The sequence below is a fragment of the Vitis riparia genome, chromosome 19, assembly GCF_004353265.1.
Source record: "Vitis riparia cultivar Riparia Gloire de Montpellier isolate 1030 chromosome 19, EGFV_Vit.rip_1.0, whole genome shotgun sequence".
NCBI classification, from domain to species: Eukaryota; Viridiplantae; Streptophyta; class Magnoliopsida; order Vitales; family Vitaceae; genus Vitis; species Vitis riparia.
Genome location: NC_048449.1, coordinates 20385412 through 20410354, shown reverse-complemented (window position 1 = coordinate 20410354; position 24943 = coordinate 20385412). Strand labels below are relative to the sequence as shown.

The 24943-nt window shown below is 37.1% G+C and overlaps 1 protein-coding gene across 3 annotated transcripts; it reads left to right on the top strand.

Moving 5' to 3' along the window:
- Positions 1–13743: 13743 nt before the first annotated feature.
- Positions 13744–24245, top strand: LOC117908840 (separase-like). 3 transcript variants are annotated; one of them, XR_004650261.1, is made up of 8 exons: positions 15458–15976; positions 20985–21068; positions 21169–21224; positions 21326–21555; positions 21669–21912; positions 22245–22646; positions 23156–23395; positions 23625–24245. XR_004650261.1 is itself a non-coding variant. In XM_034822631.1 (4 exons), the coding sequence occupies exons 2-4, from the start codon at positions 15926–15928 to the stop codon at positions 23685–23687; spliced, it is 354 nt and encodes a 117-aa protein (XP_034678522.1). In that variant the 5' UTR covers positions 13744–15445; positions 15874–15925; the 3' UTR covers positions 23688–24245. The 3 variants fall into 3 exon arrangements, 2 of the variants coding, with proteins under 2 accessions (XP_034678522.1, XP_034678523.1); XM_034822631.1 differs by lacking the exons at positions 20985–21068; positions 21169–21224; positions 21326–21555; positions 21669–21912; positions 22245–22646 and adding an exon at positions 13744–15445 and having other exon boundaries at positions 15874–15976; XM_034822632.1 differs by lacking the exons at positions 15458–15976; positions 20985–21068; positions 21169–21224; positions 21326–21555; positions 21669–21912 and having other exon boundaries at positions 21940–22646.
- Positions 24246–24943: the final 698 nt, after the last annotated feature.

The following is a 24943-nucleotide window of genomic DNA, read 5'->3' as shown; positions in this document are numbered from 1 at the left end:
AAAACAACAAAAACAAAAAAACAAAAACGAAAACAAAAACAAAAACAGGTTTTACAGCCCACTACCTACCCGAAATTCTGACCCCACCTTTCCCATCACTCATCTCGCTTTCCCTTCCCTCCCATTCTCTCTCTCCTGCTTTCCTCACGCCAAATCTACACCGTACCCACCCCATCACCTTCATTCCACCGCCACCACACTCCTTCCCAGCATGTCATAGCCCGCACAACATCCACTCTCCTCACCCGTCTCACCATATTTGTAGTTTCTCTCTAATAGCCGGAGATGCAACCACAATGCACCATACCCCATTATTTCCCCGTGCTCGCAGCACCGTCGGCCACCATCAGCATCCCCAACTCCACCATTTCATTTCTGGATCATCCTTCTTCCACTTTGGTAGCCATCACCACAGTCGATCGGTGATTGTCGAATCCTCACGATGCGCCACTGCAACGCTGCTCATCCACTCAGGATCGCGATGCTTTCTGTCCATCATCATGCATCTTCGACGTCACTACCCTTAGTGCCCGACCAAATCCAGCACGCCCACCATCCACATGCCGCCATCTCACTTCATCAACCTTGGGTTTCAAAGACACGGGTAAGCCTCCTTGATCTGTACAGTAACCATGGTTCAGACTTGGGCTGGTTTGCATGTTGACTCGGGCCTGTTTACTTGGATTTGATTGGATTGGGCTTTGTTTACTATTTATTTTGGGCTTGGTTTCTTGTATTTCATTTACTTTGAACCTTTTTTTTATATTTTATTTTATCATGAAACTTTTGTCAAGCCGTAGATATTCACCACGTGGAGGGCCAGATTTTGAAGAGAATGGAAGGTTTGAGAAAGTTGTATCAGGGAGAGAGGAGAACCACTCATTTAAAATAAAAATCTATAGTGTTTTAAGATTAAATTGCAAAATCCTCTTTTTAAATAAATATTGCAAAAATATTTTTTAAGAAAAATTATAAAATCCTCCTAAATAAAATGATAAAGTCTTTATCTTCAAAAATAAAAATTGAGTTGAAAATATTTTTGTAAGTAATTTGAAAAAATCACTTGGATTGGAAATAGATGTTGTAAAAGAAAAAACAAAAGTTTTGGAATAGAAAATTCTTTTAATAATTTTGTAAAGATTCACCTTCATAAATAAAATTTGAAATCCAAATATTTTCATGAAAATAAAATTGGTAAATCCATTCTTTTTTAATAGTAAACAAAAACCATTTCTTGTAAATAAAGTGAAATTGAACTTTTTTTTTTTTTTTGTAAAATTATATTTAATAAATTTTTTTAGTAGAAATAAGAAAGAACATTTGAAAATAAATTTGAAAGTGAATAAAATTAAATATTTTCATAAATAAATGGAAGCTCTCTATTCCAATTTGAGTCATAAAATTGAATCTTTTCTTTTAATGTAAATAAATTGTTTCAAAATTTCTTAAAATCGTATTATGATATTTGGAATAATAATTTTTTTTTCTAATAAATCATTTTATGCATTTATCTTGTATTTTTTTTGGCATATTCTTATAATTTATTTTTGACCTTATGTCATATTATATGTTTACTTGTATTGTACTTTCCTTAGTATCCATAATTTATTGATTAATCATCTTAGTTCTTAAACTTGACTTTGGATTTAGACTCGATTTTCTTAAACTTGTTTTTCTTTAAAAAATGATTCATTTAAGAGTTTATTTTTTATTTTGTTTTCTCTTAAAAAATAATAAATAAAAGATCCAAACTTATACTTTGTTATTTGTATTTTTTAAATATGAATTTATGATGCTTTAGTTGGTTCAATTAATGCTTATACTTATCATACACTTTGTTAGATTACTTTACTAATATATTGTGTACATAATTTTATAAAAAGTAATACTAAGCTCCTTCTTTTGGTGTTTTTGTAGTGGTAATTACGACATGTTTGTCATCAAACGTACATAATATTTAATGAATAATTGACTGTCAAATTTAGACGGGTGATTATATGAATTTCTTTTGGTAAAAGATCACATGAGAATTACTTACGTATTTTGACAACTCTTATATAAACCGATGGATTTGGAAGAAAATTAGCAGTTTGTGTTTTAAATGTTTTCATCAGAGATTTTAAAGCAGTTGAACTCATCATAGAAAGTAAACCTCCTGAATGGTCAAATGATGGAGGAGTTTACCCTACTCAACATCTCATCCTTCTCAAAGCCAATCAAAGAAAATATGTTACGAGTTTGAACAGTAATTAATCGCAGATTTCGTCCTGACTTAGTTCGGGTTGAATTTCTTGTGAACGGTTGGTTAGCCTGTGATAAGCGGTGTTTAAGGGCAGAAGGAGCATAAGTTCCGTGTTGATCCGCTTGTGGTGGTCCCTGTTCAGGAAATTATCTGAATTGATTAAGGATAAAATTGTGATTATTTTCTGTGACAATGAGTAATATTATTAGGAGATTAAGTAGAAATAGTTCTTCCAGATCTCTTAGGTCTAATAATAGTTCTGCAACTTCATCAGTTAATTCTGCACATACATTACCTGCACAAGATATTGTCAATAGTCAGGAAATAAATGTAGCACAAACAGAAAATCAATTAAATAATTGGTCAATTCCTCACATGAAAATTAATACAATATATCAACAAGGAAATTTTGAAATTAGTCAAAATTATTCAATAAAAACTGAAGAAAAAACTATATCTCTTAATCAAAATTTAGAAAGTCTTCAATTATTGAGTCAAAACTCTATTAATCATCATAGGAAGAAATTTAACTATATTCATATAGGATTAGTTCAAGTTGCAATAAAACCTTTGTTTCGTCTAGGTCTAGATATTTCTATTTTTGTTTGTTTAAGAGACGCTAGGTCAGCAAGATTTACTGATTTTGTCCTTAGCATGATTGATTCAAACCTTGCCAATGGTCCCGTTTATTTTAATTATTTTCCAAACTTTTCCATGAATATAAATGACCCAAGTATTCTTTCAAGTCTAACCTTAAACATTAAAACCAAAAATATGAATTTTGTAGAAGAAGCTCAAACTATAGCAATAATTTATAGGATATATTATAAAGTCATGACAACCCAATTAAATCCTAGAGCCGTATGTCAATCTGTCAAAGATGAAACATTATTATTACAATATAATCCTAATAATACTCAAGCCTTTGTTCCTAAAAAATTAAAATGGAATGAAATTACTCAAGGAGGTCAATGGGAATTAAAAGATTTAACTCTTCCAAAACCAATTAAACCTTTAACAACTTCAAAAATTATACAACATACAGATGGTACTATTCAAGTAGAATTTAGTCCAGCCTCTAGATATTCATTTAGTCAAGATTTCATATCTGCAAGACCTTCTACTTCAAATCCTAGTCTAAATGGTGTTGATTTTACTCCAAAAATTCCTATTCCTATATATCAGCAATAAGAATCTCCTCCTGCTTCACCTACTCATTCTGATATGTATCCAAATCAAGTCAATATTATTCATAAGAAAAATTATAAAAAGACTCCTTTTACTCCTAATATAGAATGGATAAAATCATATTATTTTACCCCTTATAATAGTACTAAAAGAGCTTATTTTCAATCATTTCCCCCTCAAACTAGAAATGCATTAAGAAAACAATATGAAAAATACATGAATCAAAAGAAAATTACTATTCCTTTTTTCTATTGGTTTTTCAAACTTAAAAAACAAAGAAAACAAATTATAACTTTAAGAGACAAAGAAGGACATCAATTGGCAATAAAACACTCAGAACATGCTCAAAGCATGATGGGAGAGAGAGAGAGAGAGGGAGTGAGAGAGAGAGGGGGCGTGAGGGAGAGTGAAGGCGCGTGCGACGGCGACGATGAGGAGTCCGGCGAGGCGAGTCGAAAGCGGTGCTTCTCGGTGGAATCTAAGACTTTCGAGCTTGCCCTAGACGAAAGGAAAGGAAGGCGTTAGATCCTCATCGTGGAGAAGAAGCGGGGGGTCTCGACATGGGTTCGATTAGGGCTGGAAAGTTTAGGGTTTTTTAAGGAGGGGTTAATCCATTGTATTCGTGACGAAGAAGAAGGGAGATGGGAAAAGGAGTGGAGAGAAAGAGGCAAGAGGTTCACCTTGGCTCGGGATTTCAACAGAGCGGGTGGTTTTTTAAGGTTGGGGGTTGTCGACTTGGAACGCAAAAGGTTTTGCATCTTCTTACCGAGAGGTAGGAGGGACAAAAGAGGATGGACGGTTATGGCGGAGATGATTTGTCAAATGGAAAAGCTAGCTGGAAGAAGAATGGATTTACAGGAAGTTCGGGCCGGCGGAAAAACCTCTCCGGTGAAGTCATACGCAGAAGTAGTCAAGTGTACCAACTGGAAAGGCACAAATGCGATCAAGATGAAGGTCTCGAGGGAGGAGATGGCTGGAAACTTACAGAAGCTGGAACACTGCCTTGTCGCGAGCTGGAAGTCCAACAAAAAGGAAGAAGAAAATATGGAGAGGCTGGGGAGGCTTTGGGCGAGCTCGTGGGACTTAAAAAGCAAGCTAGGGCTGGCCAAGTTGGAACGAGGTAGGGTTTTGTTGGAGTTTGAAGATATAAGAGAGGCTCACCGAGTGGTCTCATCGGGGAGCAGAGTAATAGGAGGAGTCCACTTAGGGTTAGATCTCTGGAATCCAAAGACGGGGTGTTGGGTAGAGGAGGGGATGATTCAGGAAGCCTGGCTTAAAATTTTTGGTTTGCCAATCTCGTTATGGAGCCCGACGATACTGAAGAAAATAGGGGATGAATGTGGGGGATTTGTTGAAATTGATGAGCGAACAAGGTCGATGGGGGAAATTCAATGGGCTAGGATTCTGGTCAAACTAAGAGGCGATTTTAGACCAAGTATGCTAGAAATTCAGGTAGAGGAGGAGGTTTACTCTTTGGCGCTGTGGTAGGAAGTTAGACCGATGGTGAGAAGGAGCTTTCATGCGGCGGAAAGCAGCAGGAGAACCAAGGACAGGGATGATACGTTCTCACGCTCGGAGAAGCGCGTGAGGAAGGATCTGAGAGAAGCGGGAATCGAGGGACTGCTCCTGCCAGATGATGGGAGGGCTCTGCAGGAGAATGGGCCGGGCTTAGAGCCCGGGAACCAGGTCCATGGCCCGATGCCTAGGGACTGGGCCTATTCAAATGGTAAAATGGTTGGGTCGCCCTCATATGGCCCAAATATGAGTCTTAAAGAGCAGGAGAAGGATGGTGGGCTGGCTAAGCGAGATGGGCTTTTGGGCCGTAAATTAAAAGGTAAAACAAAGGTGGCTGGCCCATCTAATTGGGCTGCTGAGCTGGGCTGCCATATTTGTGCAGAAATGGAAGGATTGGAAAGGGAGGGCCCAATTGCTGCCCAAGAGAAGGCTGGTTTTTTGGGCCGTTTTATCTCCAAAATAGGATCCACTCCAGATGATCCTTTGATGAGCTGGGTGCCAATAGAGATCAGAAGGGAACAGAGGGATGAAGGCTTCTCATTGACTGACCGTGTGCTTGAAGAAGAAGCCAAGAGGTATGTCCTGAATTCCCATCCTAAAGGTAATCGGGCTTTGGGGACATCTTTTTCTCTCTCTTCTAATTCTGATCGGGCTCCAGAGGGGGAGTCTTTAGATCACCCAGGGGGAATAGATGAGGATTTATGGGGGGATAAGTCAACTTGGCTAACAGTCTATGAGGGGAATGTTGAAAATGAGAATGGATCCTGGAAGTTGGGAGAGGCCAATAAAAACTGAGGTAAGATTAGGGGCAAGGAGGGGAATGCTGATGCATCAGGACCTCAAGACAACGAAAATGAGAAAGAGGAATTATGGGAGAACTGCAGCTTAGCAAAATTTAGTCAATTTCTGGGATTCCCTACGGAGGGGTTGGAGAGGGAGATATTGAATTTTCTGACTAAAATCAGAAAGAGGAGGGAAAAGATTCACAGCAAAGAGCTCTTGGAGAAATCCAAATTCGAAAGGGAACTAAAGAGGCTGGAATGCTCTGTCAATTATGAGGGGGGGAATAAGCAGAAAGGTCCTTCACAGGGCAAAGGGAACCAACTGATAGTTGTCCAATGAAGCTGAAGATTATAAGTTGGAATGTGAGGGGAGCTAATGACAGCTCTAAGAGGAAAATTATTAAGAACTATATAAGGAGCCAGAGGGTGGACCTAATGTGTATTCAGGAAACCAAGATTCAGGAGATGTCGGAAGGTATTGTGAGAAGCCTGGGTACGGGGAGATTTTTGGATTGGAGAGCCCTTAATGCGGAGGGGGCTGGGGGTGGCATTTTGATTTGGTGGGACAAGAGGGTCTTGGATATATTGGATTGGGAGGAGGGTCATTTTACATTGTCTTGTAGATTCAAGACTATAGAAAATGGGGCTACTTGGGTTTTTACAGGAGTGTATGGTCCTTTTACTAAAATGGAAAGGGAAGGTATGTGGGAGGAACTTGGGGCGATAAGAGGTCTTTGGGACGATCCTTGGTGTCTTGGTGGGGACTTCAATGTCATTCTGTTTCAGCAAGAAAGGAGCAGCCAAAGTAGAATCAGTTCAGCCATGAGGAGATTTGCAGAGACTGTGGATGAACTAGAGCTGGTGGACTTGCCTCTGCAGGGGGGAGAGTTCACCTGGAATGGGGGCTTAATAATCAGGCGTGGGCGAGACTAGACAGATTTTTAGTTTCCCCTAGCTGGTTAGATCAGTTTAATGGAGTCACTTAGCTCAGGTTGTTTCGGCCAATTTCTGATCATTTCCCAATTGTGTTAGAGGGGGGTGGAATTAGAAGAGGCCCCACCCCGTTTAGATTCGAAAATATGTGGCTGAAGGTTGAGGGGTTTAAAGACATTGTGAGATCATGGTGGCAGGGGATTGAAGTCAGGGGCAGTGCTAGCTACAGATTGACTGTTAAAATGAAGGAAATTAAAAAGAAACTGAGAGTTTGGAACAAAGAGGTATTTGGGAGGCTGGAGACCAATAAAGCTGCAGCCTTAGAGCAAGTAGACCTTTGGGATCGGGTGGAAAGTGAGAGAAATTTGACTGTGGAGGAAGTTGATTTAAAAAAGGAAGCCAAAGACTCATTTAAGAAATGGGTTCTGTTGGAGGAAGCCCATTGGAGACAGCATTCAAGAGAGATTTGGTTAAGGGAGGGGGATAGAAATACGAGGTTCTTCCATAAAATGGCAAGTGCACACCGAAGAAACAACGCTATGGGCAGAATTAAGGTTAATGGGGAGTGGCTGTTAGAGGAGCAGGAGGTGAGAGAAGGAGTTGTGAACTCGTTTCAGCAGGTGCTTTCTGAAGACATGGTCTGGCAGGCGGATATTGGTAGCATCCAGGTGGGTTGCATAAGCCAGCAAGAAGCAGAGGGTTTGGAAGTCCCATTTTCAGAGAGTGAGATTCATTCGGCGCTGATGGAGATGAATGGGGATAAAACCCCAGGCCCGGATGGTTTTACTGTAGCCTTTTGGCAAAGCGCATGGGATTTTACCAAAGAGGAGATCATGGAGATGTTTAAAGAGTTTCATGAGCATAATTCCTCTGTTAGGAGCCTCAACAACACCTTCTTGGTGTTGATTCCTAAGAAAAGCGGGGCGGAGGACCTGGGAGACTTTAGACCTATTAGCCTATTGGGGGGGCTCTATAAACTTTTGGCTAAAGTTTTAGCTAATAGGCTAAAAAAGGTGATTGGTAAGGTGGTATCTGGTGCTCAGAACGCCTTTGTTATGGGAAGACAAATTCTGGATGCATCCTTAATTGCTAATGAGGTGATAGATTCATGGCAGAAGAGAAAGGAAAAGGGCATTATCTGCAAATTGGATATAGAAAAAGCGTATGACAGCATCAATTGGAATTTCTTAATGAAGGTCCTTCAAAAAATGGGCTTTGGGACCAAGTGGGTGGGATGGATGTGGAACTGTGTGTCTTCTGCTAAATTCTCTATTCTTGTTAATGGAGTGCCAGCTGGGTTTTTCCCTAGCACTAGAGGGCTTCGTCAAGGGGATTCTCTATCCCCTTACCTCTTTGTTATGGGAATGGAGATTCTGGACGTTCTTATCAGGAGAGCGATGGAGGGGGGATATCTAACAGGGTGCAATATTCGGGGTGGTAGAAGAACATCATTGAATATCTCCCACCTATTTTTTGCTGATGATACAATTGTGTTTTGTGAGGCGAATAAAGAGCAAGTTTCTCATTTAAGCTGGATTCTCTTTTGGTTTGAAGCGACCTCGGGTCTTCGTATTAATCTAGCCAAAAGCGAAATTATCCCAGTTGGAGAAGTGGAGGAGATTCTTGAGTTGGCAGTTGAGTTAGGGTGCAGGGTGGGGTCTTTGCCCTCCCACTATTTGGGGCTCCCTTTAGGGGCCCCCAATAGGGCTTCTTCTATATGGGATGGAGTGGAGGAGAGGGTCAGGAGGAGACTTGCGCTTTGGAAAAGACAGAACATCTCCAAAGGGGGGAGGATCACTCTCATAAAAAGTACCTTGGCTAGTATGCCAATTTACCAAATGTCTATCTTCCGTATGCCCAAGTCTGTTGCTAAAAGAGTGGAGAAAACCCAAAGAGATTTCCTATGGGGGGGTGGAAACTTGGAGGGAAAAGTTCATCTAGTTAAATGGGATGTGGTCTGTTTAGAAAAACTCAATGGAGGGCTAGGGTTAAGGAGAATAGCCACTCTGAATAGAGCCTTGCTGGGCAAGTGGATTTGGAGGTTTGCTTGTGAAAAGGATAATCTTTGGAAACAAGTGATTTCTACGAAATATGGGCAGGAGGAACATGGTTGGAGGTCTAAGAAGGCCAATGGGGCGGCTGGAGTAGGGGTTTGAAAGGAGATTATGAAAGAATCAGAATGGTGCTGGGAGAATTTGGCTTTTATAGTTGGGAAGGGCTCCAAAATTAAATTTTGGAAAGATAGTTGGTGCACTGATACTCCGTTGTCCCAATGTTTCAACCATCTTTTTGTCCTTGATGCGCATAGAGATGCCACGATTGAGGAAATGTGGGATCAAGATTCGGGCCAAGGAGAGTGGAATCTTGTTTTTGTGAGGGACTTCAATGACTGGGAGTTGGATATGGTTGGTGATTTGCTCCATACTTTGAGGGGTCATAGGCCTTCACTGGGGGATGACTTTGTTAAATGGAAGCAAGGAAGAAATGGTTTTTTCAGGGTTAAAGATGCTTACAGGCTGTTGGATAAGCCTAATGATACAGTGTTTCCCGCAAAGAAAATATGGGTGGATAGGGTGCCAACTAAAGTCTGCTTTTTTGCTTGGGAGGCCACTTGGGAGAAGGTGCTCACTCTGGATAGGCTCCAGATAAGAGGGGTGCAACTTCCAAATTGTTGTTTTTTGTGTGGCTATGAAGAAGAGAATGTAAATCATATTCTTTTACACTGTATAGTGACTAGAGTTCTTTGGGATATTATTTTTGGGTTGATAGATATCAAGTGGGTCCTCCCAGAAACTGTAAAGGAGACTCTTATCTCCTGGAGGGGCTCATTTGTAGGGAAGAAAAGGAAAAAGATTTGGAAATCCATTCCGTTGTGTATTTTTTGGACGGTTTGAAAGGAGAGGAATGGATTAGCTTTTAGGGGGGGTGAGTTGAATATTCAGAGATTAAAGAATTCTTTTGTTTGTAACTTGTGGAATTGGGCCAAAGTGTATTTAGGTGAGGAGTCTTTCTCCCTTATAGGTTTCTTGGAGTGGATAGCTTCCACTTGAGGGGAGGTAGTTCTTTTTGGTCCTTTTTCTTTTTGTGGCTGTAGCCGTCTTGTATACTCCATGTATGCTTTGTGTCGTTTGGCCTTTTTTAATGAATATCTTGCTTACTTATCAAAAAAAAAAAAACATGCTCAAAAAAGAATTTTAACAATAACTTCAGAATTAGGTTCACAACCACCCTTAAATAATCATCAATTTAATTTTGATAATAATTCAATTTCTGCATCACCTTTCAAAATTCCAAGAACCAAAGATGAACAAAGTCCCATAATTTATAAGGATATTAAACAAGTTCAACAACAATTAAATTATATAAATCATTCTCTGCAACATCTAAATCAACAAACAACAAAAATTTCTAAATTTTTGTTTTCTTCTACCCGAGAGGGAAGATAGGAGAAACAAAAACATCATCATTAAAATCCTTAAAAATTTCCTCAACTTTATCATCATCATCATCTTTATCATCATCATCATCATCTAAATCTTTAGAACAACCTTTTATTATTCCGATAAATGCTGCGAAATCTAATATTCAATTATCCTCACCAGCAGAAACAATGTTAAAAGAAATACAAAGTAGATTAGACAAACTCAATATTAACGGTATTAAGAATCAAATTCAAACTATAACAAAAAGAAAACCAGAAATAAATAAATTAGAAGAACAATTCAAAATGTCTCCTGATTCAATAGAAAAACCTCCTGCAACAGTCAATGCAATTTCTAATAATTTTGTAAGTAGAAAAAATTATTATTCAAAACCCTCTTTTCCTGACGTTCAATTAGAAGATAGAAATTATTAATTAGCTGCTAGTTATGATGGTAGTAGTTTTTATGAATGGAATATAGATGGAATGAGTGAACATCAAATAATTAATTTACTTCATGAAATGATGATGGCTGCTAATGCTTATAGAATCAAAACTAGTAATTCTGACTTTCATGCTGCTAGTGCCTTAGTAATAGGATTCACTGGTTTACTTAAAGGATGGTGGGATTATTATTTGAGTCAAAATGATAGAGAATACATATTAAATGCAAAAAAGACAATAGTTAAAGAGGAAGGAACATCGGTCCAATCCTATGAAGAAGATGCTGTCAATACACTAATATTTGCAATAACAAAACATTTTATAGGAGATCCAGTTTATTTTCAAGAAAGAACTTCTAAAATCCTTAATAATCTTAGATGCCCAACACTTCAAGATTTTAAGTGGTATAAAGATATGTTTTTAGTCAAAGTTATGACAAGACATGATTGTGGAAGCCATTATTGGAAAGAAAAATTTATATCAGGTTTACCTACTTTATTTGCCGAAAAGGTTAGACAAAGAATAAGAAATATTCATAATGATAGAATTCCTTATGAGTCATTAACATATGGAGAATCAATTACTTTTATCAATAATGAAGGATTAGCCCTTTGTACAGATCTTAAATTAAAGAGTCAAATGAAAAAAGAAAAAGAAGATAGTAAAAAAGAATTAGGAAAATTTTGTTCATATTATGGTTATGATACAATAGTTGCCCCTTCAAAAAGAAAAAATAAACAAAATAAAATAAAAAGTAAAAAACCATACATAGAGTCAAAATTTCAAAAGAAGTTTGTAAAATCTACCCCTAATAAATCAAAATCTTCAAATAAAACAACTTTAAAAAAGAAAACACCAACATGTTATAAATGTAGAAAAGTAGGACATTACTTAAGAGACTGTCAATTAGAAAACAAGATTAATTCATTAGAAATAAGTGATAAACTTTAAAATCTAATGATAGGATTAATGATTGATAAAGAAAATGAAGAATCAAGTGAAAATTATGACTTAGAAGAAGACAATCAAATACTAATAACACAAGAAATATCAAGTGAAAAATCAAATACAAAAGAAGAATCAAATAATCAAAAGGATTGTGATGGTATTTGTGCATGCTCATATAAATCAATAAATGTGATTTCAAAATATTCAACAACTCATTTTAACATCATTATTCGAAATTATGTTCCTCTCATAAACTCAATATATTTTCAAATTTGGTATGATAAAGACAAAACCATTAGATATTTGTTTTATTCTTCAATAGAGATACTAAAATTTGAATTTTGTCTACAGATGGAGCAAGAAAGAATTACATTTGGGAAATTTACTCTTCCAGTAATTCCTAAATGTAATCTGTCATTCCGGATTCATAAAGACAGAAAGATTAGACAGATCACAAAAATGCATTTTAGACAATCTCTGGAATGCAAAAAGTGATATTCAAAAGTTGGAAGCTTTAAATGCCTTATCTTTCCATTTTAAACAGCTAAATGATAAATTAGAAAGTTTTTATAACCCTTCAAGTTCTGATATACATTGCACCCCAATGGATACAGATCTTGAAAATTTCATTTGCAGGGAAAAAACAGAAGAATCCAAAGGTGAATTTTCAAAAGATTTTCAAAATGAATTTCAAAAAGAACTTTCAAAACCAAATGAAAATTCAAAACTTTCTCAGGAAAGCCAAGAATGTCAAATTTCCAGATTTTCATTTTTCAAGTAGAAAATTTTGGACCTTCTTGAAAGCATTAGACAGATGATCTGTGAAAAGGCTAAAGTTACAGGAGAAGCAAAGCAAGAACATATTATGCAATTTCTTGCTGACTGTAGCACTTTTGGAATTACTATTCAAGGGATGAGCTTCACTTGGATTTCTTATTATGACAACACTTATAATAATTGTCCAAAGATCGATCCCTTGTGTAAGGAAATTCCATTAGAAATGCATGATTGTAAGTGTGCTCTTACTTACAGTATTTGCAAAGCCAACATTGACTTAGACAGTTACAAACCAATAATCATTAAATTCAAAAATGAGTCAATAGAGCTAACTCCTTCTCTTCTCATGGATTATGGAGTTCTTTATCAACTAATTTTCTCTCATCCTGATCAAACCGATGGATTTGGAAGAAAATTAGCAGTTTGTGTTTTAAATGCTTTCATCAGAGATTTTAAAGCAGTTGAACTCACCATAGAAAGTAAACCTTCTGAATGGTCAAATGATGGAGGAGTTTACCCTGCTCAACACCTCATCCTTCTCAAAGTCAATCAAAGAAAATATCAATTGTTCGGTATAGAGAGCCCTTGGCCTTGTACTAAATTTGTCCTCAAAAAACAAATCAGACATTGGAAGTCAAGAATGATTTCAAGAAACCTTGATGCTGAGATTTATAGTTCTTCTAACTATAATCTTATTGCTGAAGACAATAATCAAAAAATCATTTCTTCAATCTACCTTCTAGAAGTCCCTCTTCTTTTTCAGACTCAATTTACTTATCTTGTCGATAAGTATAGAAAAGAATATGTCCTTGAAGAAGAAGCCAGAAGAACTTTTGAAAAATATCTCTTAGAAATGCTCAATTAAGAGATATCAAGAATCTTTTGTACATTTGTAATTATCCAGTAAAAAAAAAAAAAAAGGTGAATAGTGTTTTTTGAATAGTAAATTTCGTCTTTTACTACAAAAGTAAAAAGCAAGAAGGTGACTCAATGGCAACGTGATGAAATTAAAAAGGAAGAAAAAGAGACTTATCTCCTGCAATCTCCATACACGTGGAGGAAAATCAAAACTTTAAAGCCCAGAAACTCACCTATAAAAAGGGCTTCAAAGCTTCTTCCTGGAGCAGAGTTGGGCAAGGGTTCGAGAGAGCTTCAAGAGCAGAAAAAATAGGAGAGAGTGAAAAAATTCTGAGAGTTCAAAAAATTTCTCTTGTAATTTTCTCCTTTGAGTTTGAGTCATCCCTCTGCTGTCAACAAGCTGTACTCATCAACTCTCTGTAATTAAGGTATATTTTCAATAAACCAAATTTTTAGATTCAAATATTTGTGTTATTATGCTTAAATTTCTGCAATAAATTAGACATTAAATATTTATGTTTTTATGCTTGGAGATAATTAGACAGATTTAATTAAGGCGTGCATGAATTAATTATTGCGTGCCTAAATTAATTATTGCGTGCATGAACTATTGTATGTCCTTGGTGCAAATGATACCATGAACTGTTGAATGTCCTGGGTGCAATTTGCACCCAGGACATACAACAGTTCATGCACGCAATAATTAATTCATGCACGCAATAATTAATTCATGCACGCAATAATTAATTCTGTCTAATTATCTCAAAGCATAAAAACAGAAATATTTAATGTCTAATACTGTCTAATTTATTGCAGAAATTTAAACATAATAACACAAATATTTGAATTTGAAAATTTTGTTTATTGAAAATATACCTTAATACAGAGAGCTGATGATTACAGGTTGTTGACAGCAGAGGGATGACTCAAACTCAAAGAAGAAAATTACAAGAGAAAATTTATGAACTCTCAGAATTTTTGCACTCTCTAATTTTTTCTGCTCTTGAAACTAACTCTTTTCAGGCTCTCGAATCCTTGCCAAGCTCTGTTCCAGGAAGAAGCTTTGAAGCCCTATTTATAGGTGAGTCTCTGGGTTTTAAAGTTTGATTTTCCTCCACGTGTATGGAGATTGTAAAAGGTAAGTTTCTTTTCTTCATTTTCATCACGTTGCCATTGAGTCACCTTTTTGCTTTTTACTTTTGAGTCATAGTAAAAGACGAAATTCACTATTCAAAAAACACTATTGACCTTTTTTTTTTTACTTTTCACACCTGCAGACTTTACATACTTTTTTTTTTTATTGGATAATTACAAATGTACAAAAAATTCTTGATATCTCTTAATTGAACATTTCTAAGAGATATTTTTCAAAAGTTCTTCTGGCTTCTTCTTCAAGGACATATTCTTTTCTATACTTATCGACAAGATAAGTAAATTGAGTCTGAAAAAGAAGAGGGACTTCTGGAAGGTAGATTGAAGAAATGATTTTTTGATTGTTGTTTTCAACAATGAGATTATAGTTAGAAGAACTATAAATCTCAGTATCAAGGTTTCTTGAAATCATTCTTGACCTCCAATGTCTAATTTGTTTTTTGAGGACAAATTTAGTACAAGGCCAAGGGCTCTCTGTACCAAACAATTGATATTTTCTTTGATTGGCTTTGAGAAGGATGAGGTGTTGAGCAGGGTAAACTCCTCCATCATTTGACCATTCAGGAGGTTTACTTTCTATGATGAGTTCAACTGCTTTAAAATCTCTGATGAAAGCATTTAAAACACAAACTGCTAATTTTCTTCCAAATCCTTCGGTTTGATCAGGGTGTGAGAAAATTAGTTGATAAAGAACTCCATAATCCATAAGAAGAGAAAGAGTTAGCTCTATTGACTCATTTTTGAATTTAATGATTATTGGTTTGTAACTATCTAAGTCAATGTTGGTTTTGCAAATACTGTAAGTAAGAGCACACTTACAGTCATGTCTTTCTAATGGAATTTCCTTACACAAGGGATCGATCTTTGGACAATTATTATAAGTGTTGTCATAATAAGAAATCCAAGTGAAGCTCATCCCTTGAATAGTAATTCCAAAAGTGCTACAGTCAGCAAGGAATTGCATAATATGCTCTTGCTTTGCTTCCCCTGTAGCTTTAGCCTTTTCGCAGATCATCTGTCTAATGCTTTCAAGAAGGTTCAAAATTTTCAACTTGAAAAATGAAAATTTGGAAATTTGACATTCTTGGCTTTCCTGAGAAAGTTTTGAATCTTCATTTGGTTTTGAAAGTTCTTTTTGAAATTCATTTTGAAAGTTCTCCAAACAGAAGGAGACAATGTCTTTAGGTAGGAAATAAAATTTTCTTTTCCCATGATTTTTACTATTACTCACTATTTGAATAGTACTTGATATAATGATTTTTTTTTTTTTTTTGAATAGGAGTGGTTGGGAAAGTTAGGTTTTAGGGCGGTGATGTGAAAAGTATATGATTTTGATAATCTAAGTATATAAAATATGAGATACAATTATTAATAGATAAAATAATATCCAAAACATGCACTATCTCCTGTTTATTTTTCTTCTTCCCATATTGCCCCTAAATTTCTCCATGTCATCAGAAAATTCTCTCCATGTCAGCAGAACAATTTCAAACTTGGAACTTTTTCTCAAAACTGAAACACAAATAAACCCGACTGAAAACCAAAAGTAGGAATCTCTCAATTTTCACTTGCGTAATTTCCTCATGAAAATGTCTTCCATCGGAACTTCAAAGGGAATCCTGGAAGTCGGAAAGTTCGCTCTCTGTCTCAATCCCGATTGGTCTGATGTATACTTTGGCAAACAATTCCGAGAATATGAAGAAGCTCATCCAGAAGGTATTCTCTTTCCTCAGTCGGTGCTATGAAATTGGTGTGTTCTGGTTATTGAATCCGTGATTACATGACACCTGGGGATTTTTTGAAGTAAAAAAGAATAAAATGCTTAAGAAAATGGACCATTCTGGAGCATTTTCTTTTTCTTTCATCCGAATGGTCCTTAGTTTGTGGAGAATATTCTTGATAGGGATGAACTAGTTTTTCTTTAGAAGATTGAATCGAGATTTATTACGTTTTTGTGGTTTGGAAAATCCTTATTAATTGGTTGATAGAGTAATTTTGGGGATCCATCATCGATGTCAGACATTTTTTGAATTGGGAATTATTCCGATTCTTACATGTCTACAAAGTAACCCTAACCTGAAATCGTGTTTAGATTTAACATGTTCAGACTATACATTTCTTGGATACGTGTCCAATGTTCCTCAGAAGTCTCCTTACTTATACAGGGATCGGATATCTTTTATTTACTAGCTTATACGAATTTATGAAGGAAACAATGGTAAGTTAGTATAATTTCTTAGGAATCTGATCAAATAGAATCTGTCTATCCACCTTTGCTAAAAGGATTCTCGAGGCTCTCAGAGAGTTAACGGTAAACAGTAAGGATAGGGAGAATAAGGAGATAAAGAGCAGAAGTAAGACAGGGTAGCTCCAAAATATTGGGGTTGTGACAATGTTGCTCTAGGCAAAGCATGACTATGAAAGCAGGCTTGGCATGGGTTTCCCCCAAACACTAGGATTTTGCCTTTGGTTTCACGGGCTTTTAAGATACAAGAAGGGACTAGGATTGTATATAATATTTTGAGTTGTTTTTAAGGTTTATGACACATTTTACATTCTAGTTTTCATCTAGATTAACTTTCTTAAAAAAAAAAAAATTAAAAATAAGATTTGGTTGAATATGGTCACCAAGTCCAAAGCCTAAGTTTTTCATAGGTCAAGTGCATGTAAGTTTCCTCATCTAAAATGCACATGGAACTGTTACAAAGTCTAGTATATTACAAAAAAAGGTCTTCAACTTTTGGTCTTCTATGATCGCCCAAATTCTTGACTTATTTTTCCTTTAAGTTTCACCTAATGATTTTGCAATCTGCCACACTTAGGAAATTTGATCAAGTACTCAACATTTGTTTTGTTATCATCAAAATGTAGTTTTAGGAAATCTATAACAAATGCAAAAGGGATGAAGATATCGGACCATATTATAATTTTTTTTTAATTTTCATTCGTGTTTCTCTTTTTTGTCAAGTCACTTACCCACACAATAAGGGGGCTTTGAAATCTAAATTTTCTACTTGTAACATGTGTCTCCCTTTAGTATTCCAAATTATTGACCTTGTATATGTGAATCCTTCTTAGAAGTTTTAAATATATTTTAAGAAACTCATTCATGCATTGTCCTTATTAGTTTTTGTTGTGTTTCCTTAGGGTCTTTCTTCTGGTTAAGAATTAGAACCATGTTGTGTATACTCCTATTTTCAAGGTAGAGTCTCCAATTGAGTCGATTGTTCTGCATGTGGCAATACAAAATATGGATGAACACGGATCTTAAGAAATTGTTAGTAATACAGTTGGAGGATTTATGACGCATTTTTTTATCTCTTGATTGGATTTGAAATTCAATACAACACCCTAAATGGTTGTTTACTAGTGATCTTATGTTTCTCTTTTGTACTTTCCCAATGAGATGTTTTGCAACAATAAATGGCTACTTAGGTGTTAAGGAATGTTTTAAGGTAGTACCTAGGGTACCTTAAGGTAGTACCTAAGGGCCATTAAGGTAGTACCTAAGGGCTCTTAAGGTAGTACCTAAAGTACAGTCACAAAAAAACAATTGGTGGACCACTTGTTCACACATGAGAACCACATAATGGCATGGTATGAGGGTCACTAAGCAAGGCCCGAGGCTTAGGAGAGGTTGAGTTAAGGTTTAGCTAAGGTAGTACCTAGGGTCCCTTAAGGTAGTACCTAAGGGCCATTAAGGTAGTACCTAAGGTACAGTCTCAAAAAACCATTGGTGGACCACTTGTTCACACATGAGAACCACATAATGACGTGGTATGAGGGTTACTAAGCAAGGCCCGAGGCTTGGGAGAGGTTGAGTTAAGGTTTAGCTAAGGTAGTACCTAGGGTCCCTTAAGGTAGTAGCTAAAGGCGCCATTAAGGTAGTACCTAAGGCCTCTTAAGGTAGTACCTAAGGTACAGTCCCAAAAAACCATTGGTGGACCACTTGTTCACACATGAGAACCACATAATGGCATGGTATGAGGGTCACTAAGCAAGGCCCGAGGCTTGGGAGAGGTTGAGTGAAGGTTTAGCTAAGGTAGTACTTAGGGTCCCTTAAGGTAGTACCTAAAGGCCATTAAGGTAGTACCTAAAGGCTCTTAAGGTAGTACCTAAGGTACAGTCCCAAAAAATCATTGGTGGACTACTTGTTCACACATGAGAACCACATAATGGCATGGTATGAGGGTCACTAAGCAAGGCTCGAGGCTTGGGAGAGGTTGAGTTAAGGTTTAGCTAAGGTAGTACCTAGGGTCCCTTAAGGTAGTACCTAAAGACCATTAAGGTAGTACCTAAGGGCTCTTAAGGTAGTACCTAAGGTACAGTCCCAAAAAACCATTGGTGGACCACTTGTTCACACATGAGAACCACATAATGGCATGGTATGAGGGTCACTAAGCAAGGCCCGAGGCTTGGGAGAGGTTGAGTGAAGGTTTAACTAAGGTAGTACCTAGTGTCCCTTAAGGTAGTACCTAAAGGCCATTAAGGTAGTACCTAAAGGCTCTTAAGGTAGTACCTAAGGTACAATCCCAAAAAATCATTGGTGGACCACTTGTTCACACATGAGAACCACATAATGGCATGGTATGAGGGTCACTAAGCAAGGCTCGAGGCTTGGGAGAGGTTGAATGAAGGTTTAGCTAAGGTAGTACCTAGGGTCCCTTAAGGTTGTACCTAAGGGCCATTAAGGTAGTACCTAAGGTACAGTCCAAAAAAACCATAGGTGGACCACTTGTTCACACATGAGAACCACATAATGACGTGGTATGAGGGTCACTAAGCAAGGCCCAGGGCTTGGGAGAGGTTGAGTTAAGGTTTAGCTAAGGTAGTACCTAAAGGCCATTAAGGTAGTACCTAAGGCCTCTTAAGGTAGTACCTAAGGTACAGTCCCAAAAAACCATTGGTGGACCACTTGTTCACACATGAGAACCACATAATGGCATGATATGAGGGTCACTAAGCAAGGCCCGAGGCTTGGGAGAGGTTGAGTGAAGGTTTAGCTAAGATAGTACCTAGGGTCCCTTAAGGTAGTACCTTAGGTACAATCCCAAAAAATCATTGGTGGACCACTTGTTCACACATGAGAACCACATAATGGCATGGTATGAGGGTCACTAAGTAAGGCTCGAGGCTTGGGAGAGGTTGAATGAAGGTTTAGCTAAGGTAGTACCTAGGGTCCCTTAAGGTAGTACCTAAGGGCCATTAAGGTAGTACCTAAGGTACAGTCCCAAAAAACCATAGGTGGACCACTTGTTCACACATGAGAACCACATAATGACGTGGTATGAGGGTCACTAAGCAAGGCTAGGGGCTTGGGAGGGGTTGAGTTAAGGTTTAGCTAAGGTAGTACCTAGGGTCCCTTAAGGTAGTACCTAAAGGCCATTAAGGTAGTACCTAAAGGCTCTTAAGGTAGTACTTAAGGTACAATCCCCAAAAATCATTGGTGGACCACTTGTTCACACATGAGAACCACATAATGGCATGGTATGAGGGTCACTAAGCAAGGCTCGAGGCTTGGGAGAGGTTGAGTGAAGGTTTAGCTAAGGTAGTACCTAGGGTCCCTTAAGGTAGTACCTAAAGGCCATTAAGGTAGTACCTAAGGGCTCTTAAGGTAGTACCTAAGGTACAGTCCCAAGAAACCATTGGTGGACCACTTGTTCACACATGAGAACCACATAATGGCATGGTATGAGGGTCACTAAGCAAGGCTCGAGGCTTGGGAGAAGTTGAGTGAAGGTTTAGCTAAGGTAGTACCTAGGGTCCCTTAAGGTAGTACCGAAAGGCCATTAAGGTAGTACCTAAAGGCTCTTAAGGTAGTACCTAAGGTACAATCCCAAAAAATCATTGGTGGACCACTTGTTTACACATGAGAACCACATAATGGCATGGTATGAGGGTCACTAAGCAAGGCCCGAGGCTTGGGAGAGGTTGAGTTAAGGTTTAGCTAAGGTAGTACCCAGATTGCTTTCCTACGTAGTCTTGGCAGCTATGTTTTGTGGAGAATTTTGTTTTTGAATGATACCCAGATTGAGTTCTCTTCAGGTTTGATTGTGGGTTGAGTGTTTTAGTGTCTGTTATAGGAATTGGACGTGGGTTTCAATTTGTTTTTTGGTTGTAATCCTCATATTGAATAGTGCCTTTGTACAGAAACTTGTGTTTGACTGACACCCGTAATGTTTTTTTCTAACCTACTTTTGGGAATTCAAAGTATGTCTTCTAAGAGCTCAATTCCGGGAATTAGGTAAGGGTTTCTATTAAATTCAACTTTAGATTTCTCTCTGATTTACAAGTACTGTTCTTCTGGTGAAGTGCATTTTTGAAAACCTCATTGAATTAAAAAATAAAAATGAAAATTTGAGATTTGGATGTGAAAATATCTCTTCTTGTAAGGGCTTTGAAAATGTTTCTATAAGATTTCATACTTCTTCTACTTGAAAATGCTTTAACACAAATCCAACTACATTATAGACCTCTTTACAGTAGCTTTTGAGCAGTTGAAAAAACCTGCACCAAACAGAGCCTGGCTTTGCAAGTCTCTATTTTTATCTGGATGTAGATTTTTAAACCACTACTAATTCTTTCACCCTATGGAGTCCTCAGAGTAATTAATGGTTTCTTGAAAGAAATATTTAGCCAAAGGTTTACCTTTGGTGAATTCTGAAATGGGGTTGTGCAAATGTATTAATTAATATCTTTCCTGATCTCACATGGTGAATTTAAGGCCATCTCGAGAGAAGATCACTGCTGCTGGGAGTTGGACTGCTAGCTGCAAATTTATTCCCTGCAAGTTCCCTTCATGCTGAAGGTATCATGCTTGGTAGTTGCTTTTTGTATGATGTATAATCTTTAAATATTTGTATGATATGTTATTTCTTAATAATTTTTATGTGAAACTTTATGTTCAGGGTTCACATTCAACTGGCCCAAATTGCATCAGAGCAGAAACATATAACTTACTCAGGTGTCAGCTGCCTCTTCTTGAAAAAATGAAATGTACTGTGGTTTGAAACATGAACATAAAGCTAACCTAGTCTAGCTTCTTTATTTTCCTTCCTGCTGCAGGCTTGCCCCTGAATCACTTCAGGGCCTTGAGGAGTTTGTTAAGAAATTTTTTGAGGACCTTCCTTGCACTACAGTGATCTGTATTAGTTTGCTTGGAGGTGCTTTGGCTAGTCTATTAAGAGAATTGCTGAATTATCCTTCCTCTGTCAATGCATGGGTACTATTGTCACACTTGAATATGAAGAGTCAACCTGTTGTTATACTTCTGCCTGTGGATTCAGTTTTAGAAGGTACTTTACTTTTAAGTGAATATGGGAAATTGAACACATGCAACTGTTAGGATCCACATTAGCTCCTTATGTATAACCTATGGATACTAAATAAATTGCAAAATTTTGTCCAGAAGTTTTAGATGATGATGCAAGCTCTGAGTCTGGAATACACTATGAGCACAAAGATTTGGACAAACAATGGCACTGTCCTTGGGGCTCCACTGTGGTTGATGATGTAGCTCCTGCATTTAAAACGATACTGGAGGAGAATTATTTATCATCTACAACATTTCCTCTAGACGATACAAAGGAGAACAGATTGCAATGGTGGACATAGAGAAAGAAGCTTGATCACTGTCTTGGCAAATTGCTAAGGTAGGTTTTCACTCCCTTCTTACCCTATGTTTGTATATCCATGTATGGAGTTACAAAGGTTCTTTAGTTTGCATTTGGGAATAGGGGCCAAGTACCCAATTCCCGTCCATCAAAATTCATTTATAGAATTTGCATCACTGATCTCTCATCTCTAATTGTTTTGGATTTTGACATGGTAGTTAAAGATCAAGAATTTCAACTGTTGCTATGTTAATGGTTGCTGAAAGTGCATAAACATTATAGCATTATGCACCACTTTCCATATTTATTTTATCTTCTGGAAATTCATTTTTTTAATAGATTGTCAACATACCATGCCTTTTATATGCTAGGGACTTGGAAGATTTATGGTTGGGTCCTTGGAGATACTTGCTTTTGGGGGAATGTTTGGACTGTGAACGCCTAGATTTGATACATAAGAAGCTGGTGCATGATCTGAAATCTAAAAGTAAAATGGATGTAAATGAGAGCCTTCTTAAAATTATTCTTGGGAGTGCCAGATATTCCCATGGAAGAGAACAATGTTTTTTGCAGCTATATTTAAACAAAGGCTGCTATATTGGTAAAGTGGGATTTTATGATGAAAAAACAAGGTGTAAGGTATTCTCTAACCCTTGTGATAGAGTTGAAAAGAAATCTGCATTGGCCAACCAGCTCATATCTGGAGCAGCAGAAGAGAGGAAGAAAGTGTAAATAGGTAACCTATAATTCTGGTGCTAGATTGTGAGATGCAGGTGTGTCTTTTTCTTTCCATCCCTCATTGTACTTTTCAAGATTGTCAACTTATGAGTCCAATGTTTCTTCTATAACTAATAGATTGAATTTAATTTAGTGATATCAAGGTGTAGTGGAATGTGAATTATGAGGTATTATCTTAAAAGAATATCAGTGCTTTTGAAATTTTGCTATTGCAAATATAAGAACGATAATCACCTATGGGCTTTAGTCATAACCTTTCTTTGATGTGGATGAAACCAGTTAATGTTTCATCACTAGAACAATCTCCAGAGACCTCCCTAAACTTGTTAAGATCCATTCCTAATAAGAATTTGATTCTGAAAAAAAAAAAAGTTCCAATGAAATGATAAATATACCATCCAAGGTACTTGAAACTTAATGATCTATTTGCTACATGAAAAGGTTTTTACCACCCTAATGGGGGGTTCTTCTCCAGGCATCCTTAGGAAGGAGATGATTGGGTCATTTTAATTTTTTCATTCACACAAGCTAATTGATTGTGTAGATGCTTCCATGGGAGAACATACCAGTGCTACGAACACAGGAGGTTTATCGCATGCCTTCAATTGGCAGCATCTCTGCCATACTTGACAGAAGCCACCACCATCAAGAGCAGGCTGGAATGAATGCTGCTGCCTTTCCGTTGATTGATCCCTTGAATGCATTTTATTTGTTGAATCCTAGTGGTGATCTCAGCAGCTCACAAACTGCATTTGAAAAATGGTTTAGAGATCAAAACATAGAGGTAAATGCCTTGCTGTTTCCCATTTAAAAGAATTTGATGGGATTTTAGAATAGAATGATTGCTGACTTTGCAACTGATCGCTAGATTATGATCATGCTTATTCATAAATACTAGTTGCATGCTTTTATGCTTTTATGATCATGCTTGTTCCTCCTGGCATTCCTATCAATTTATTACTATGCCCCTGTGAACTTATTAAAGATTGAATTTGATCTTTGTGGTGGTTCAGGGGCACAGTACACTCCACAAGGTACTCATCTTTCCTATCTATCAGCTGGTTTCCCTGTTATAGTTGCCAATCTATGGGAAGTGACAGACAAGGATATTGACCGATTTGGTAAGGCCATGCTTGATGCTTGGTTGAGAGAAAGATCTCCTTCGGTGGCTTGTGCCCAGTGCCGTTTGGTTGCTGAATTGAAGTCCATGAGCATAACTGGTGGGTCAAGGAAATGCTAAGAAGAAAATCCCAAGGAAGAAATTATCTAAAGCTTGTAGTAGTGTTGTATGTGAAGATTACTGTAACCATAGAACAAAGATTGGATCATTCATGAGTCAAGCTCGAGAAGCCTGTACACTCTCTTTTTTTATTGGGGCATCACCGGTATGTTATGGTGTCCCAACTGGTATACGGAAAAAGAAAGACTCATAGCATAATTTGTTTAAAAATTCTTTGCATCTTGGGGCCTCCCATTATAATAAATCAAGCAAAAAAGTACATAGCAGAACTGTAGTCACTATAAAATTTAGCATCCGTAATCTCCTCTTTTACTTAGGTGTATAGTATCCAACGGTTTCCCATTTACTAAGGTGTACAACCTACCAAATACATCTTTCTATCATGTTTATTCAATGCGATGTTGTATCCTGAATAATTGCTCTCATTCCCTGTCCCTCCTATTCATCAAGCACCAAAGTTCTTGGTTATCCTGCAATGTTAATTTTACTCTCTTTATTTAGTAATGATTGTAATGAGATGTGTTACCAGTTGGCATGATGAATGACAGAAAGTCTAGTTGATAATCCCTGAGTAGTTCTTTATCTAGGATGTTTGGGTTATTGGATCACCAGACTTTATTTTCTAAACTCCTACATTTGTGAATAAAATTGGGAATGTGAACAGGAAATAAATGGGTATCACTAGTAAAAATATTGGACTGATTAATAAAGGGGAAACAATTTGATCCTAACGATGCTCAAGCTAAATTTTATAAAACTTCAAGAATATTGATAGATGGACAACACTAAATTTTCTATGTTAGCTTTGAGTATAGAACTCAATGTTTCATGTTAGATGGACAGCACTAAGCAGTACAGAACTTTGGTTTCTCTTGGTTAAAGCTGTGGATACGAGAGAAGTTAAACTAAGATTTTATATTTAAAATTTAAAATTAGTTGCTTTCCATTTTTGTAGCACTGCATAGGAGATAAAAGAGTGTCAGTTCAACTGGATTTGGTCTTTAGAATTTGCAAGTATTGTTTCAAATATGTGGAAATGAAGTATGAGACTCCATTGGTTACCATGAATTTGAGTGGTGGGCTTCTTGTAAT